The 16,274-nt window shown below is 45.1% G+C and overlaps 1 protein-coding gene across 1 annotated transcript; it reads right to left on the bottom strand.

Annotated features, from left to right (window-relative positions):
* Positions 1 to 271: 271 nt before the first annotated feature.
* On the bottom strand, positions 272 to 2,809 carry LOC135983616 (uncharacterized). The gene is made up of 2 exons (XM_065596360.1): positions 1,836 to 2,809; positions 272 to 841 (listed from the first exon to the last, which is right to left on the bottom strand). The coding sequence occupies exons 1-2, from the start codon at positions 2,410 to 2,412 to the stop codon at positions 366 to 368; spliced, it is 1,053 nt and encodes a 350-aa protein (XP_065452432.1). The 5' UTR covers positions 2,413 to 2,809; the 3' UTR covers positions 272 to 365.
* Between the last annotated feature and the right edge of the window lie 13,465 nt (positions 2,810 to 16,274).

The following is a 16,274-nucleotide window of genomic DNA, read 5'->3' as shown; positions in this document are numbered from 1 at the left end:
GTGGCTCTGTGATCCTGTCTAAGGACCGGCGCTTAAGATCTGTAACTGCCCTCCCCCGCCACAAAGTCACAGAGCAACCCACCCCCCCCAACATTACATCAAAACAACCTCCCAGACTAACCGGGGCAACTAGTCACTGCATCACTGCACTGTGTATGTGCCCTGCTGCTGTGCCTGCCCCCGACTATGTACCCTGCCAAAGGAGACTGTCCTGTCCAATTTCCAACCCCCTTTCCCCTCCTCCTCCAAAAGAACATGATTGAAACAGTAGTTAACAGAAACGAATTTTTTATTATCAACTACACATGGCATTGGGAGGTGAAACTTGGACGTGGGCTTGTGTCAGGCGGGAAGGAAAGAACTTTTCAAATTTTGGGAAATGAGAGCCTTCTGCTACTAGAGCTCTCTGCAGGGGTGGAGTGAGAGTTAGCAGGGACTCTGCCGCCTCTCCTTCTTTGCACTTTGGGTGAGGTGGGTATGGGACTTGGTGGCGGGGGAGGGCGGTTAGAGATGGACTGCAGCGGGGCTCTGTCCTCCTGCCTCCGTTCCTGCAGAACATCCACAAGGCGCCGGAGTGTGTCCGTTTGCTCCCTCAGTAGTCCAAGCAGCGTTAGAGTCGCCTGCTGGTCTTCCTGCCGCCACCTCTCCTCCCGATCCATGTTGGCTTGGTGCATTCGGGTCAAGTTCTCCCGCCACTGGGTCTGCTGTGCTGCCTGGGCTTGGGAAGAGGCCATAAGCTCAGAGAACATGTCCTCCCGTGTCCTCTTCTTCCTACGCCTAATCCGCGCTAGCCTCTGGGAGTGTGATTCCAGGCTAGGTTGTGAGACAGTCGCAGACGGGGCTGTGGAAATGGGAAAAAGGGAGTGAATTCCTCTGAAAGATAAATGTAGTTGTGAACAAAGAACATAGTCTTTCTCTGTGAACAAGACCATGCACAGCACCTTTCACATGCGCACTCAGCACAAGGTCGAATTCTCGGCCTTCGCATTCTGTGCCTGGGGTCTTGAACAGCACATTTGAGAAGCGAGGCAGCACAACGGAATTTCTGTTGCAGGCAGACATGGTAAGCCGTACACTTGTGGCAGTTTAAAACTTTTATATTACCACTGGCCTCATTTCACATTTAAATCAATGTCAGTCCCTGCTGCCAGCAATCCGGCAAGCGGGAACTCTGCCCCTGTCCCACCCCCTCGCGGCTGTCCCCGGGAACGATCCCTTTCGGCTGCCCCTCTCCCGCCTCCACCGCGTGGCTGCAAACCAGCGGTGACAGTTCTGTAAAGGAACGGGAAAGCAGTCCCAACACTAACATTCCCCTACCTAATTAAAAGCAGGTCACCATGGCCGACATCACCCTGATGAGGATCTCCGAGAGCGACAAAGAGAGAATGCTCCGGGAAAGCCTCCAAAGACCAGGGCCGTATGCCGCCCTGCTGTGCAGAGCAATGATCCCCGAGTACCTGATAATCTCGTGGCGCGGCAACGTGTCGTACTTCGGAGGACCCAATAAGGCCGCTCTCCCCAAGAACCTCATGCAACGGCTTTCAAGTTACCTCCAGGAGAGCTTCATCGAGATGTCCCAGGAGGATTACTGCTCTATCCCCGCACATATAGACCGCATTTTACTGTAGCTGCAGTAGCAGGGAATACACAGTAGAGCGGCTTGTGCAGGACAATCACTGAAAACCGGACATTGCTAGATTTCTTTTCAAAACTTGCACTGCCCCTTACTAAACCGTTAAGCGCCTAGGGCACACTAATCATGAACAACCCATTCTTTTAATTGTTAATATTCCTGTTTTGTTAAAAATAAATGTTTAGATGTTTACAACACTTACTGGCTGATCCTTCACCAGATTCTGTGTCCGGGGTAATGGCTGGGGACGCTTCGTAGGGGATCTCTGTAAGGGTGATGAAGAGATCCTGGCTGTCGGGGAAATCAGCGTTGTGAGAGCTGCCAACTGCCTCGCCCTCCTCATCTCCTTCCTCATCTTCCCCGTCCCCTAACATGTCTGAGGAACCGGCCGTGGACAGTATCCCATCCTCAGAGTCCACGGTCACTGGTGGGGTAGTGGTGGCGGCAGCACCGAGGATGGAATGCAGTGCCTCGTAGAAACGGGATGTCTGGGGATGGGATCCGGAGCGTCCGTTTGCCTCTTTGGTCTTCTGGTAGCCTTGTCTCAGCTCCTTGATTTTCACGCGGCACTGCGTTGCATCCCGGCTGTATCCTCTCTCTGCCATGTCTTTAGAGATCTTCTCGTAGATCTTTGCATTCCTTCTTTTGGATCGCAGCTCGGAAAGCACGGACTCATCGCCCCACACAGCGATGAGATCCAAGACTTCACGATCAGTCCATGCTGGGGCTCTCTTTCTATTCACAGACTGCATGGCCATCACTGCTGGAGAGCTCTGCATCGTTGCCAGTGCTGCTGTGCTCGCCACGATGTCCAGACAGGAAATGAGATTCAAACTGGCCAGACAGGAAAAGGAATTCAAATTCAAATTTTCCCGGGGCTTTTCCTGTGTGGCTGGTCAGAGCATCCGAGCTCGCACTGCTGTCCAGAGCGTCAACAGAGTGGTGCACTGTGGGATAGCTCCCGGAGCTATTAGCGTCGATTTCCATCCACACCTAGCCTAATTCGACATGGCCATGTCGAATTTAGCGCTACTCCCCTCGTCGGGGAGGAGTACAGAAGTCGAATTAAAGAGACCTCTATGTCGAACTAAATAGCATCGCAGTGTGGACGGGTGCAGGGTTAATTCGATTTAACGGCGCTAACTTCGACATAAACGCCTAGTGTAGACCAGGCCTCCATGACGTTTCAAATGTCCTCAGTCTGAGAAATGTTAGTTCAACCCTATTCACTAATGCAGCGTTTAATGCATATGAGTAATGAATGCAGCTGTGGATAATATTGTGAAGCTGAATCTGTAGACAATTAGATGTATTGGCACTGAAAAGTACTGAGACCATATTAAACATTTCATGAATAATCTAGCCTCTGGCAAATTAGTGTTTCAGGCTATATGAATTGTCCATCAAATCCTAAAGTAGAAATTTTAGGAATAACTAGACAAAATAAGAATTCTCTGTAAGTAGCTTAGTCACTGACAGTAATAATAGCACCTGCCCTTTTGTGCATGTATGTTATTGATCTATTTGGCAGGTGAAACTAAGGAAATTTTACCCTCTAAATCCCTGAAATTATGCACATGTTTAACTTTATGCACAGGGAGGGAGTAACTCCACTGAAGTCAATGGAACTGCTTGAAGTGCACAAAACTAAATATGTGTAAATGTTTGGGTCAGGGCCTACATTTGTTGATACCTTCCTCTAAATGTTCAATAATTTCCCAGGTACTGAATGTATGTGCCCCCACTGTGCACTATAAACCAGTATATTTTCCCCATGCTGTTTACATTACCATTTGCTAAAGCTATTATAATACATTGTATTGAACTAGTTTCACTGCTTCATGAATTTGAGTGGCTTTTCCTGCCTAGGAATGTCACCAATAATGGACTGCAGCCTCAAATTGATCACATTTTCAAGCAGAACCTACTTTGTATATATTCAATTTGTCACAACACATAGACAAGAAAGCTTTAAAAAAAACCACAACTGTTTACCTAGAATCTCATGATGTGTGTGTTTTCAGGCAGTTGAATAAAAGGTTTCATCTAGAGGATCCATACAGGCATGTGGTGACAAATAATGATGTCACTCTCCTCTTGTGTGATCTGTTATGTAGTTTAAATCTTTGATGTGCCTTTTTAGTAATTAAGTTTAAATTGAGCAAGAGGAAGGAAGGAGGGTATTTAACAGAGAAACAGCACTTTCAGAAATGAATGATGTCCTCATAAGCTGCCATAACCTTTGAAAAATTAGATAAAAACACATATACACAAATTAAGCAGACACATCACTTTTAAAGCACTTGCAACAGAACAAATAGTTTTGAAAATACAGAATGAATGACTAGGGAAGTCATTCAAGTACATACAATTCAGATTAAACAATATCTTGAAGAACTTATGGAAATATTTGACTTTATCTTCAGAGGGGAGAATTCAAAGGATCCTCAAAAGGTAAAATCCATTTGTTTTAGTCTTGGACCCCAAGATGGAAAATGTGGATATGTAACTTGATTTCAATTATACCTCATTCCTCCTCCCAAGTTTCAGTTTTCGGAACTAGATTTAGGTTTGGTCCACTATAATAATAGGGTTCAGCTATATATTTGGATGGAGATTTGGAATCCAAAGTTTGAGGGTGCAGGTGTTCAGCTTATGTAAATTGTCATAGCTCTGTAGACTTTACCTGAGCAATGAGAATTTATACCAACTGAGGATCTGTCCCAAAGTATTTGTGTTCTGGGTATTCATCAAATAACTGAAGTCCTCTGTATATGAAATTTCTCCAAAGTCAGTTGCACATGCACATGTTAGTTAAACAAGCAATGTGATGAGACATGATATATATGATGCTGGGTCTCTACAACGATATCTCTTTTAAAAGAGACATTCTGAAAAAGAAGAAATGACTTCAAGTGCATTGCGTTTGGGTCAAATGCAGCAAGACTTACTCAAGCAAAACTCTGAATGAGTTTAGTGGTTTGATGTAATGTTGGGATACCAATGCTGAGATACAGCTCTTGTAGTTTACAAATGCATTCATTTAATCTGAAGGATGGAGGTCAGTGAATAATTTTCCTAATCACACTTGGTATTTGGATTGTTAAAGGAAGAATTAGATACCACAATTTTTTTTCCAAATTAGACATTTAAGGTACTGTTTTTCAGCTGTTACAGTTTCTAGAGTTTTCTTTCCCATCTCTCTCTTGCCCCATAAGAAAGAAGTCCCTCTTCACATTTTACTCTCTTAGCTAATAATTTAAAGTAATGTTGTGAGTATGTGGTTTAAATAGGAGGCTGCTTAGTGTATTTTTCACTGTATGGTAGCAGAGAGGATGGCTAATGGAACCATTTGCAGTATGGACAGGAAAGGAGAGGATGTCATTATATCACCATTTTAAAGCAATGGGTAACTGCAAATGAGAGGTAGAAGAATGGCCAGAAAGGAATCTGTATCCAAGGGAATTGTGTCTGTGAAAATGGCTGCTGTTTCCTACAAGGAGGTTTTAAACATAATAAAAAGCTTATCATTATTCTTCAAAAGGAATATTATTTCAGGAACCAAATTTCTGAGAGAGGTATTACATGTGCTTTATTTCAGTAGACATGGATTATATATCCCGTAGACTTCATCTAAGGGTCAACATTCTATGCTAATAAGGTACACACTGCATTCCTTTCATTTACAAGAAAAGCGTTGCTTATGTGAAATAGCATGAGAGAGAGGAATGTATATTTGGATCTAAATATAGACCAGCACAAAAACCACTCTTGTAGGAAATGGCAGATAAACAGAATGTGCCTGAGAGCCCCAAACACTATATCCCAATTTCACATTAAGGAGAGGGAGTTGGAAATGTCAAATATTACAGTAGCTGCAAATTAACCCCAGACCCTTCCCTTTTCTTTTAAAAGAATTTGAATGCAGTGACCCATTCATTGAAATACAGGATTAACAGCAGATTTTGTTTTCGAATAACCTAATTAGTGTCATACACACAGTTTGTGTTCAGAGTGGTTATCAGAAAATGAATGTTACTATGAGTTCAGATACCATAGTGATGGAATGCATAAGAATCTAGAAGAATGGAATAGATAATCTAGTATATGTATCCTCTTCTAAAAGTCTGTGGTTTTGTCGACTGTTGGCAGCATGGATGAGCAAATCATCACATGAAATTGGCAACTCAGTACAGCCACCAGTCAAGTGCCAATTCCAGTTTCCATGAATTCATGATAAAATCAAGCTGCAATCTTTGCCCCAAACTGTGCCTACGTTGCTTTAGTAGTTGACACCATTATCTTGCTCAAGATGATACTTTTGATTACTGTTCATGTGAGGCTCTCAAAGCACTTTTTAAAACCTGTATTAACCTGTTTTGTGAATCTGTTTGTGGGTGGCTATGATTCTTAAACAATTATTTTACTACATATCTGGTATATTGATACTATATTTAATTGCAGTTATATTTTCTTGTGTGTGTGTATATGTGTTTGTATGTGTATATATATATATGTGTATATATTATATAGAGTGTGTATGTCTCTATCTATATGCACACATTAGTCTCATGATATTCTTAAAGCTCCAGCTCCTGGACTCATGTGACTATGTCAGAATCTCAGCTTTCATTTAAAAAAACAAATACGTTTTTAATGCCTATAATTATGGAGAAACGCTTGAAAAGGTGACCTGAATGTACCCCAAAGATTCAAAAAACGGGATGTAAGTATAGAGTGCTTACCAATGTATTTTCTTTTCGGTCTAAAAATCATGAGATTACTATCATGATTTTGGGTGGCCTGACTTGTGATTTTTGAACACATAGAGTTGGCAATATTGATACATACATACATACATTTAACACCACATATTACATGCATAGAAGACATGTCTTCAATAATATGTTTAAGTACACTCCACCTTCAGTGGGTCTGGTTCTGTGATGTGCTGGGTATTTCCTATGTGATAAAAACGGGAATTGGAAGCCCACTGCCTATAACAGAAGTGTTCAATATCTTACAGGATAAGATCCACTATGCAAGTGTATGCTCTTACAGGGAATCTATAATATTACAAGAGCTGTGGTAGGTGGCATTAAAGGGTGAGTTGACACAGCACAGAAAGGAGATCTAGTCTCCTTTTCCAACTAAAGAGAGTTGGAAGGGGAAAGCAACCAAATTTCTGTGTGAATGTTTTGATTTCCTGATGTTGTACATGGCATTAAGGGTTAAAACATGCTTAGAATGGCATAGGCAGCTGGAGACAGGAGATGCTGGCTTGTCAAAGTCTCACTAATTAAATATTTATATTGGATTAGTTAGAAGCAAAGGTGTACACATGGTGGGGGTGGCAGACCTATTTTTGGCACATGGCATGTAGGGGGTTGCAAGAGGAATGATCTCTGGTGTCATGACCATCAATGTTGAGGTTTCAAATAGCACTCTGTAATGTATGAAATATTTTTAATATGCTGAGCTCTATTGTTAAAGCTTTTTGATGATGAAAATGTGGAGTATTTGTCTTAGAGAAATGACACAGTTAAATGTACTCAGAACTCTAAGTGGTTTGAATTCTTAAAGTTCTTGTTTCTACTAAAGAGAGCTAGAGTCCTGTGTGCAATTGTCTTTTCTGTATGCTACTTTACAGTTGCTTTATTGTCACTGGGCCTAAGTTTCTTTGTATAGTCTATACGGTACGCTATATACAGCCAATATCCTCTTCCAGCTTGGGTTACTAAGCAGTCCCTGGGAAGGGCAAATTCAATAAAAGCATGAAAGTCAAGGAAAATGATGAATACATTAATAGACGGCCTATTACTGCCTTTATTCAACCTTGAGCCAGGTTTGCTTGAAATGTCAGCACCTGAAGAAATATATCTACTCGTTGAAGTATGCTGGGCTTTTCTTTAAAATGTAATTTTAATGTTTTTTTTCTGACATTTTCATATAAGAATGGTCATACAGGGTCAGACCAATGGTTGATCAAGCCCAGTATCTTGTGTTCAGGGTACAGCACTCTCCCATTAACAGCCATCCTCCTCCATTAACCCGGGGCCGTTGGTCTCTCCTCCTTTGAATGTCTTATGACCCATTGGGCACCTAGAGGGAGCAGTCTTGTGGTTCAAGGAGTACAACTGGGCCTGGCTTTTTTTTTCGGTAGCTACATCTTTTTTACTATTTTCTCTTAGACTACAAAGGAGTTGATAGATATCCCTCTGAAGGCAACATGCCAACCAATAGCCAGGCAAATGCTTCCAGTCCAACATGATCTGCCACTCTTGCCCCTGGGACACCCGTAGACAAAAGAAGGGCAGGAGTATGCAATTGTTGATGTGACTGATGATCGTTCACATGAACCTCATGGTTCCAGCGTAAGTCCTGAGACAAGGAGGACTTAGGGAATGCAGAAAAAGTGCTGCAGGTAATTGGGCTGTAGAAGACTAGTTTCCTGATAACTGATTTGAGGATACAAAAGACAGTGATATGGGGTCAGCTAATGACATGGATACTGATAGTGGAGAGGAAACGGGCACCATCTGATCTTAAGGCAATAAGAATCTCCACATGGGGTCATACCAATGATCAATCTAGCCACTGTTTCCAACAATAGCCAATGACAGATGCTTCAAAGGGAATGAATAGAACATGGAAATTATCAAGTGATCCATCCCTTGTCGTCTAGTCCCAGCATCTGTAGCCAGAGGTTTAGGGACACCCAAAGAGTGGGTTTGCATCCCTGACCATCTTGGCTAATAGCCATTGCTGGACCTATCCTCCATGAACTTATTGAATTCTTTTTCTGAACCCACAAGTATACAATCACATTTAATCATGCAACACCAATCCAGTAGTGCGATCACCTCTGTGACTTTTACAGGAGCTTAACAAATACTGAAGAATGGGAATCACTGGCCTAAGTGAATTATGGAGCTATAAACAACAGTTTCTGGTGATGTCATAAACCATAAGCGTGAAGCTGAAGTAATCAAAATCCCGAGATCACCTCACACTTCAAATGGGGGATTTAAAAAAAAATTATTTAATACATGAAAGTGAAATAGATCATTTTAAAAGTGTGGCAGACTACTTTTCCTCTAGCCATTGCTAGAAAAGCTCTTTTTCAAATGGACGTGCCATGCTTTTCCTTTCACAATCAATGAAGCAGCTTCAGTAGATCAGAGCTCACAGGTGTGATGTGTATTTTTACTTATAAGTTTACAGCAGTTGAGTGATGTGACACTTCAGATATATAGTGAACTGTCGAGAAATGGCATATAGCACCTCAATCCATATGCTACAAACAAGCTAAAGCTGGGCTACGTTCAAACCTGCAGTCATTAGACATGGACTGTTCTTGGTATTTGTAAGAACAGAAGAATAAGGTTATTTTGGCCCTTAGGGTGGGATTTTCAAAAACATTCAGTACTACTACTACTAATAATAATAATTAATAATAACCATCCACTGATTTCAAAGGGAGCAGAGTTAGGCCAAAACTGATCACGTTTAAAAATCCCATCCTGTATCAAACTTGCTCAAACAAAAGAGGTGAGAAATCAGCCTAAAACAGAAATTATGACATTTAAGCACTGGGGGTGTTGAGGAGCCACATCATCCCAGTGGGAGACATATGCTCTACCTCCCTTAAGCATGATGCAGCCTGGGGCTTCCCTCTATGCCCAGCAAGCTGAGGGGGTCGGTGTGGAGAGGACTAGGGTAATGGCTCAGTCTCTTCCTGCTCCCTTGGCACCGGGTAGCATAGACAGTGGGTGGTAGCCCTTGGGAGTCCTGGCCTTCCCTGAGGACCCCTAATATGATCTCCTTTCCTTGCACACCCATGCAGGGGCCAACTGCAGTGTGTCACAAAGCATGACAAATGTTAGTCTGTACTAGCAGATAAGAAGAGTTTGTCCTCTTTAAAAATAAATCCCGTCTAAAGTGAAGGACTTGCTGGCAATTTGCTTGTGCGTGATATAAACCAAAGGGGAAAATAAAGGTAACTTGCCTCTTTGAAGATGAAATGAACTTTTTATCCATTAGCATGATATATTACAAGTGACATCCGTTTCTTATATTAGCTTTTGTAGACTATAATTATCTATCTAATCTAACCGCTGGGGGAGTGTTTTGTGATACTTTTGGCAGAAAGGAAACTAAACAGTGCCTACTAATAATAGAAACTCAAAGAAGTTACATGGGTTTCTTAGTTTAAAAAAAAAACCTGTTTTCCATTACCACACATTACCACATGAACTGAAGGATGGGCACTGAGAAGCCGTTGTTCAGCCATCAGTGACTCTCATTCTTCTCTCTAGTCTTTGCAAGGCTAGTGCACGTAAATCTTAGTTTCCCAATTAATCAATTTGTCTGCTGCACTCTTTGTTTTCTTGGTGAGCCCTTTTTCTATTCCTTTTGCGAAGGACACCCCACTTAGCTCCATTGCAATTTCTGCTATTTGCCCTGTAATCTGGAGAGAATAATGGGAGGTGTGAAAGGCTTGGGGAAAAGAAATCAGACTTCAACCTGTAGTAGTGTGAGAAATAGGTTAATTTTTCCCCTTCAAGGAGTGGGGTTCCTAACAAAGAGAAGGGGGATTTGTCAGCCCCCTCTCTGAGATCTCAAGGGGCCGAATGCTTTGTGGATTTAGTTTATTTTACCCATTAGTTGCCAGTGGTAGCTTGTGCATAATGGCAGTGACAAAAGAGAAGTTCTGAGGTCCACAGGCTTATTATCCTGCCCTAAATCTTCTTTCCTTGTCAAATGTTTACAAACACTCCACACTGCCATTGAGACAAGGGTTGCACTGAATTCAAGGCTTTCTCTTGTGCATGAAATGTTAAAAAAAGGAGGAATTACCATTTAAAAGCCCATGCTGTCACAGTAGAGATGATGCAGGAAGCAAGGGTGTTAGTTACTGAGCAGCTATTCAGCACCTTTGCATGCAAAAGTCTTAACCCTTTGAACATTTTTCATCTATCAAGCCCAGAGGCACAACTTGTCAGTGTTTTTTCTATATGGTTTATTGGATCTTGTGGGGGTATGATATATATCTATTGATTGCATGGTAGATTGGAGGGGATTTAGGGAGACTTATGAATGGCAGTGATAGGTTGAGATTAAAAAATAAGGCATTTTGTATAGATTCTGTTGACAGAAATATTTATCACACTGAATTGGAAACCTGGGGTGCTCACTGTATTCAGTCTGTGCCTGCAGCCACAATTCTGTTTCTCTGGGATTTAAATCTAATTAATTCCTGGCCACTCAGGGCTGCCTTTCCAGCAGATACAGACCTAGAACATCATGTCAGGACTTCCTGCAAAGATAGAGCTATACTGGTAGATATAAGTGTGCACAGAATGAAAAGTAGAGATAGTGACGATGATGATAATAGGCTCTTATATAGCTCTTTTAAGCTGTAGATTTCAAAGTGCTTTACCAAAGTATGTAAATAATGGGGAAACGCTAGTGCAGCCAGTTGAAGTGTCTTTCCCTTAGTCATGCAGCAGCTTAGTGTCTGAGTCAGTAAAAGAACTCAGGTCACCTGACTCCCAGTCTTGTGCCCTATCCACTGCCTCAAAAATGTGACATTCCCTTGTCCTTTTATAGCACTGTATTAATGTTGAGGGCCAAATCCTGCTCCCTGGTCTTCTCTGTACAGGGGGTTAGTCCTTATTTCAGCAATCAATGGCTAGCAACCAGTATAGCTGCACTGACGTAAGCCCCCTATTGTAAACAAGTTATCATGATTTGCATGGATGGAGCTATAGCCACTGAATGCTGAAATCAGGATTAATTCCCAATATAATCAAGGCTTTGTTTAGGTGGCAATAAGGAGGATGGAGATGGCAGCCATTTATCATCTCATAACTGGCTCCAAACCAGGCCAACTGATCCTGACAACAGTTAGCTCAGTGTGTGAGGTATGATGTTAGAAGGGTGTGATAGACCCAGACCAGTGGGGTACAGGAGTCTGGTAGAGGGCAAATATACTGGTCACTGGATGAGTAGTTTTCTGTAACCTGAGTGACCAGAGCAGGGGCTGCACTAGAGTAATCAGGAACCTGCTAGAACCAGTTAAGGCAGGCAGGCTAATTAGGACACCTGGAGCCAATTAAGAAGAAGCTGCTAGACTCAGTTAAGGCAGGCTAATCAGGGCACCTGGGTTCTAAAAAGGAGCTCACTTCAGTTTGTGGTGTGAGTGTGAGGAGCTGGGAGCAAGAGGCGCAAGGAGCTGAGAGGGTGAGGGTGAGGGTGTGCTGCTGGAGGACTGAGGAGCACAAGCGTTATCAGACACCAGGAGGAAGGTCCTGTGGTGAGAATAAGGAAGGTGTTTGGAGGAGGCCATGGGGAAGTAGCCCAGGGAGTTGTAGCTGTCATGCAGCTGTTACAGGAGGCACTATAGACAGCTGCAGTCCACAGGGCTCTGGGCTGGAACCCGGAGTAAAGGGCGGGTCCGGATTCCCCCCAAACCTCCCAATTGACCTGGACTGTGGGTTCTTCCAGAGGGGAAGGTCTCTGGGTTGTTCCCCAACCCACATGGTGAATCTCTGAGGCAAGAAAATCTGCCAATAAGCGCAGGACCCACCAAGATAGAGGAGGAACTTTGTCACAGTGGAGTCAGGGGTGGGATCTTGGGGCACACAGCATGGCGGAAGAAGGAGGGTGATTTAAAAAAAAAAAAAAAAAAGAAAAGGGAGAGGGTTCATTTTTTTTCACCACAATGGATGATGTAGTGCGGGCACTGATACAAGCTATGGCGGCCCAGCAGGAGGCTACCCGTGTCCAGGCAGCCGCCCAAGAGGAGGCAGTGCGGCTGCAGCAAGAGGCTAATCACCTGCTGATGGACCAGGCTGCTCAAGACTGAGCTATGTTGCGGGAACTGGTAAACCAGGTAAAGTCCCTTACAGAGCTGAATCGCGGCCATGATAGGACATGGCTCATACGGGCCAGCCATTGGCTGCAGAAAATGACACGGGAGCATGATGCAGAGGCATACCTTCTGGCCTTAGAGAGGACAGCCCTACGGGAGGCCTGGCCTCGAGATCAGTGGTCTGGCATCCTTGCCCCATTCCTGTGTGGGGAGGCCCAGAAGGCCTACCATGATCTGCCTGAAGAGGCTGTGGCAGACTACCCCCAGCTGAAAGCAGAGATCCTGGCCAGATCTGGGGTAACGACAGCTGTGCGGGCCCAGCAGTATCACGGTTGGAGGTACCAGGAAGACAAAACCCCGCAGTCCCAATTGTATGACCTCATCTATCACGTACGAAAGTGGTTGCAAACAGAGTCCCGGAGTCCGGAAGAGATACTAGCGGTTCTGGTCATTGACCAATACATGAGGGGACTACCATCAGACCTTCATGCCTGGGTAAGCCAGAATGAACCCTCCACCTATGACGAGGTTGTCGTCCTGGTAGAGAGGCGAAGGACAGCGAGGGAGCTGACCCGACCAGTTAAGGAAGAGGTACCCCGGGTTAAACTAGCAGCACCAAGCCCTAAAGTTCGGGTGACTGGGCCACCAGGAGGGCCCAGGTGGAAAAAGAGAGAGGCTGAAGGCACATCAGAGGCCACAAAGAGTCAGAGCACTGAGGGAAAAAAGGATTGTGATGTTAGACTGCCCAAACCAAAAGACCGGGGAACGTCTAGGGCTCCATACAGATGTTATGCCTGCGGGGTGTGGGGACACATAGCTGCACAGTGTCCCAATGCTGAGGAGCCCACGCAGTGTAACTGGGGAACTGGGCAGATCCATGCTCCCTAATCCACCTTGTGGGGATCTCACTAACCTCACATATGTATACCAGATCAGTGAAACTAAATGGAGTAGGGACAGCGGCACTGGTTGATTCGGGGAGTGCTATCACTCTTATCTCAGGGAAGCTCGTGAAGTGTAGTCAGCTGCTGCAGGCTAAATGTATGGGGATAACGTGTGTCCATGGGACAGTTAGTTACTACCCCACCATCCCAGTAAAAATCAAGATCCAAGGGAACACTACTGAGGTAGCAGCAGGTGTAGTCCCTAAACTCCCATACCCGGTGCTCATAGGGAGGGACTTCCCAGGGTTTGGAAACTGACTCCCAGTAGGGGGATTGGAGAAAGATAGGGCATCCACAGCAGACTGTCAACCCCCAGTCTTCTCTGAAATATCCCCAGATTTATTCTCCACTCCCAGACAGGGTAGAAAGACAAAAAGGGAAAGAAGAGCAGCTAAGGCCTTGGGAACCCGAATACTGACCCAAAGCCAGAGGGTCACTCTTGTAGGTAGGTGGACCCGCGCAGCTGAAAAGGAGGCCACGCAGGAGGGAGAAGAACCTGAGTCTGACCCCCACCCTAATGCTTCTGAACCAGTAGAGGCAACAGAAACTGGGCCCCTAGATCTTGGGCAGATTAGCCCCGGGAGAGGAAATTTTGGACGAGACCAGGCAGAAGACCCCAGGTATGAAAACATGAGGAAGGAGGTGACTGAAATAGATGGGGTCCCCATGGAAGGGAAAACCCAGCAACCAGGAACCTACTTCATAATGAAGAAGGATCTCTTATACCGGGTTGCACCAGTACAGGGGCAGAAGGTACAGCAGATCCTAGTACCTCAAAAACTCCAGAACGCTGTATTAAGTCTTGCTCAGAGTCATCTTTTTGGGGGGCATTTGGGGGTAGAGAAGACCCTGGTACGAGTCCTACGATGGTTCTTCTGGCCCAGAGTACATGAAGTGCGGAGGTACTGTGCCTCCTGCCCGGAGTGTCAGCTGCACAGTCCCCGTCCCCACTTGAGGGCACCTTTAGTACCCCTTCCCATCATAGAGGTTCCCTTCGAGCGAATAGCCATGGATCTAGTGGGACCCCTGGAGAAGATGGCTCAGGGCCACCAATATATACTTGTTGTTTTGGACTATGCTACTCACTACCCAGAAGCCGTCCCCCTGCGGAACACAGCCTCTAAAACTATAGCTAAAGAGCTGGTGGGGATCTTTGCCCGAATGGGGCTACCGAAGGAGATATTAACCGACCAAGGAACCCCATTTATGTCGAAGCTAATGAAGGACCTCTGTACGCTGCTCCATATACATACCCTGAGAACTTCGGTCTACCATCCGCAGACTGATGGGTTGGTAGAAAGGTTTAACCGAACCCTCAAGGCTATGATAAGGAAGGTGGTAAGTCGGGACGGGAAGGATTGGGACACCCTACTACCCTACCTTATGTTCGCTATCCGGGAGGTACCTCAGGCCTCAACTGGGCTTTCCCCCTCCGAGTTATTATACGGGCGTCACCCCCGTGGCATACTAGATATCGCCAAAGAGATCTGGGAAGAGGAACCCAATGAGGGGAGAAATATAATAGAGCATGTAATGCAGATGCGAGACCAGATAGCCCGGGTTACCCCTATTGTATGGGAACATTTGGAAAAGGCACAGGAGGCCCAGCAAACCCATTACAATAGCCAGGCAAAAGTGCGACAGTTCCAACCAGGGGATCGGGTTATGGTGTTGGTACCCACGGCAGAAAGCAAGCTTCTGGCCCAATGGCAGGGGCCCTATGAGGTGGTTGAACCCATGGGGGAAGTCACCTACAAGGTGCAGCAGCCAGGACGAAGAAAACAAGAACAGATTTATCATGTTAACCTTCTGAAACCTTGGCATGCAGAAGAGGTATGCACAACGGTCCAAAAAGACCTAACCCAGGAAAACAAGCCTTTCCGAGTGAGAGTGTCTCCCGATTTAACACCATACCAGAAGAATGAGGTGTCTGAGATGATCTTCCGGAACCAAGATGTGTTCTCGACAAAACTGGGTCGAACAACCGAGACATCACCACATCGTCACGAACCCTGGGGCCAGAGTAACATTGAGGCCCTATCGGGTGCCAGCAGCAAAAAGGGAGGAAATAAAAGCAGAAGTAAAAAAAATGCTGGAGTTGGGGATCATCGAAGAATCCCACAGTCAGTGGTCCAGCCCAATCGTGCTGGTGCCCAAACCTGATAGCACCACAAGATTTTGCAACAACTTCTGGCGACTAAACGAAGTATCCCAGTTCGACGCGTACCCCATACCTCGCAAAGATGAGCTAGTGGACCGTCTGGATAATGCCCGGTACTTGACTACCCTAGACTTGACAAAGGGGTAGTGGCAGATTCCCCTTGCAGAAGACGCAAAGGAAAAGACTGCGTTCTCTACACCAGAGGGTCTTTTTCAATATACTGTCCTCCCTTTTGGACTACATGGGGCCCCAGCTACCTTCCAGCGCCTCATGGACAAGCTATTACGCCCGCATAACAGTTATGCTGCTGCCTACTTGGACAATGTGGTCATTCATACCCCAGACTGGGAAACCCACCTGGAGAAGGTGGAGGCAGTCCTCGATACCTTCAGGCGAGCTGGCCTTACAGCAAACCCTGCCAAGTGCACTGTAGGGTTTACGGAGGCCAAATATCTTGGCTACATTGTGAGAAAAGGTCTGGTAAAACCCCAAGTGAACAAGTTAGAGGCCATCCAAAATTGGCCCCGACCAATTCGCAAGAAACAAGTGCGGGCGTTCCTAGGTGTAGTGGGGTATTACCGACGATTTATCCCCCACTTTGCCACAAGGGCAAGCCCCCTGACAGACCTAGTGAAAGCCCACGGACCTGATCTGGTGAGA

Source organism: Chrysemys picta, chromosome 5, assembly GCF_011386835.1.
Source record: "Chrysemys picta bellii isolate R12L10 chromosome 5, ASM1138683v2, whole genome shotgun sequence".
Lineage (NCBI taxonomy): Eukaryota > Metazoa > Chordata > Testudines > Emydidae > Chrysemys > Chrysemys picta.
The sequence above is the reverse complement of the archived record's forward strand: the minus strand, read 5'-3'. Positions and strand labels throughout refer to the sequence as shown.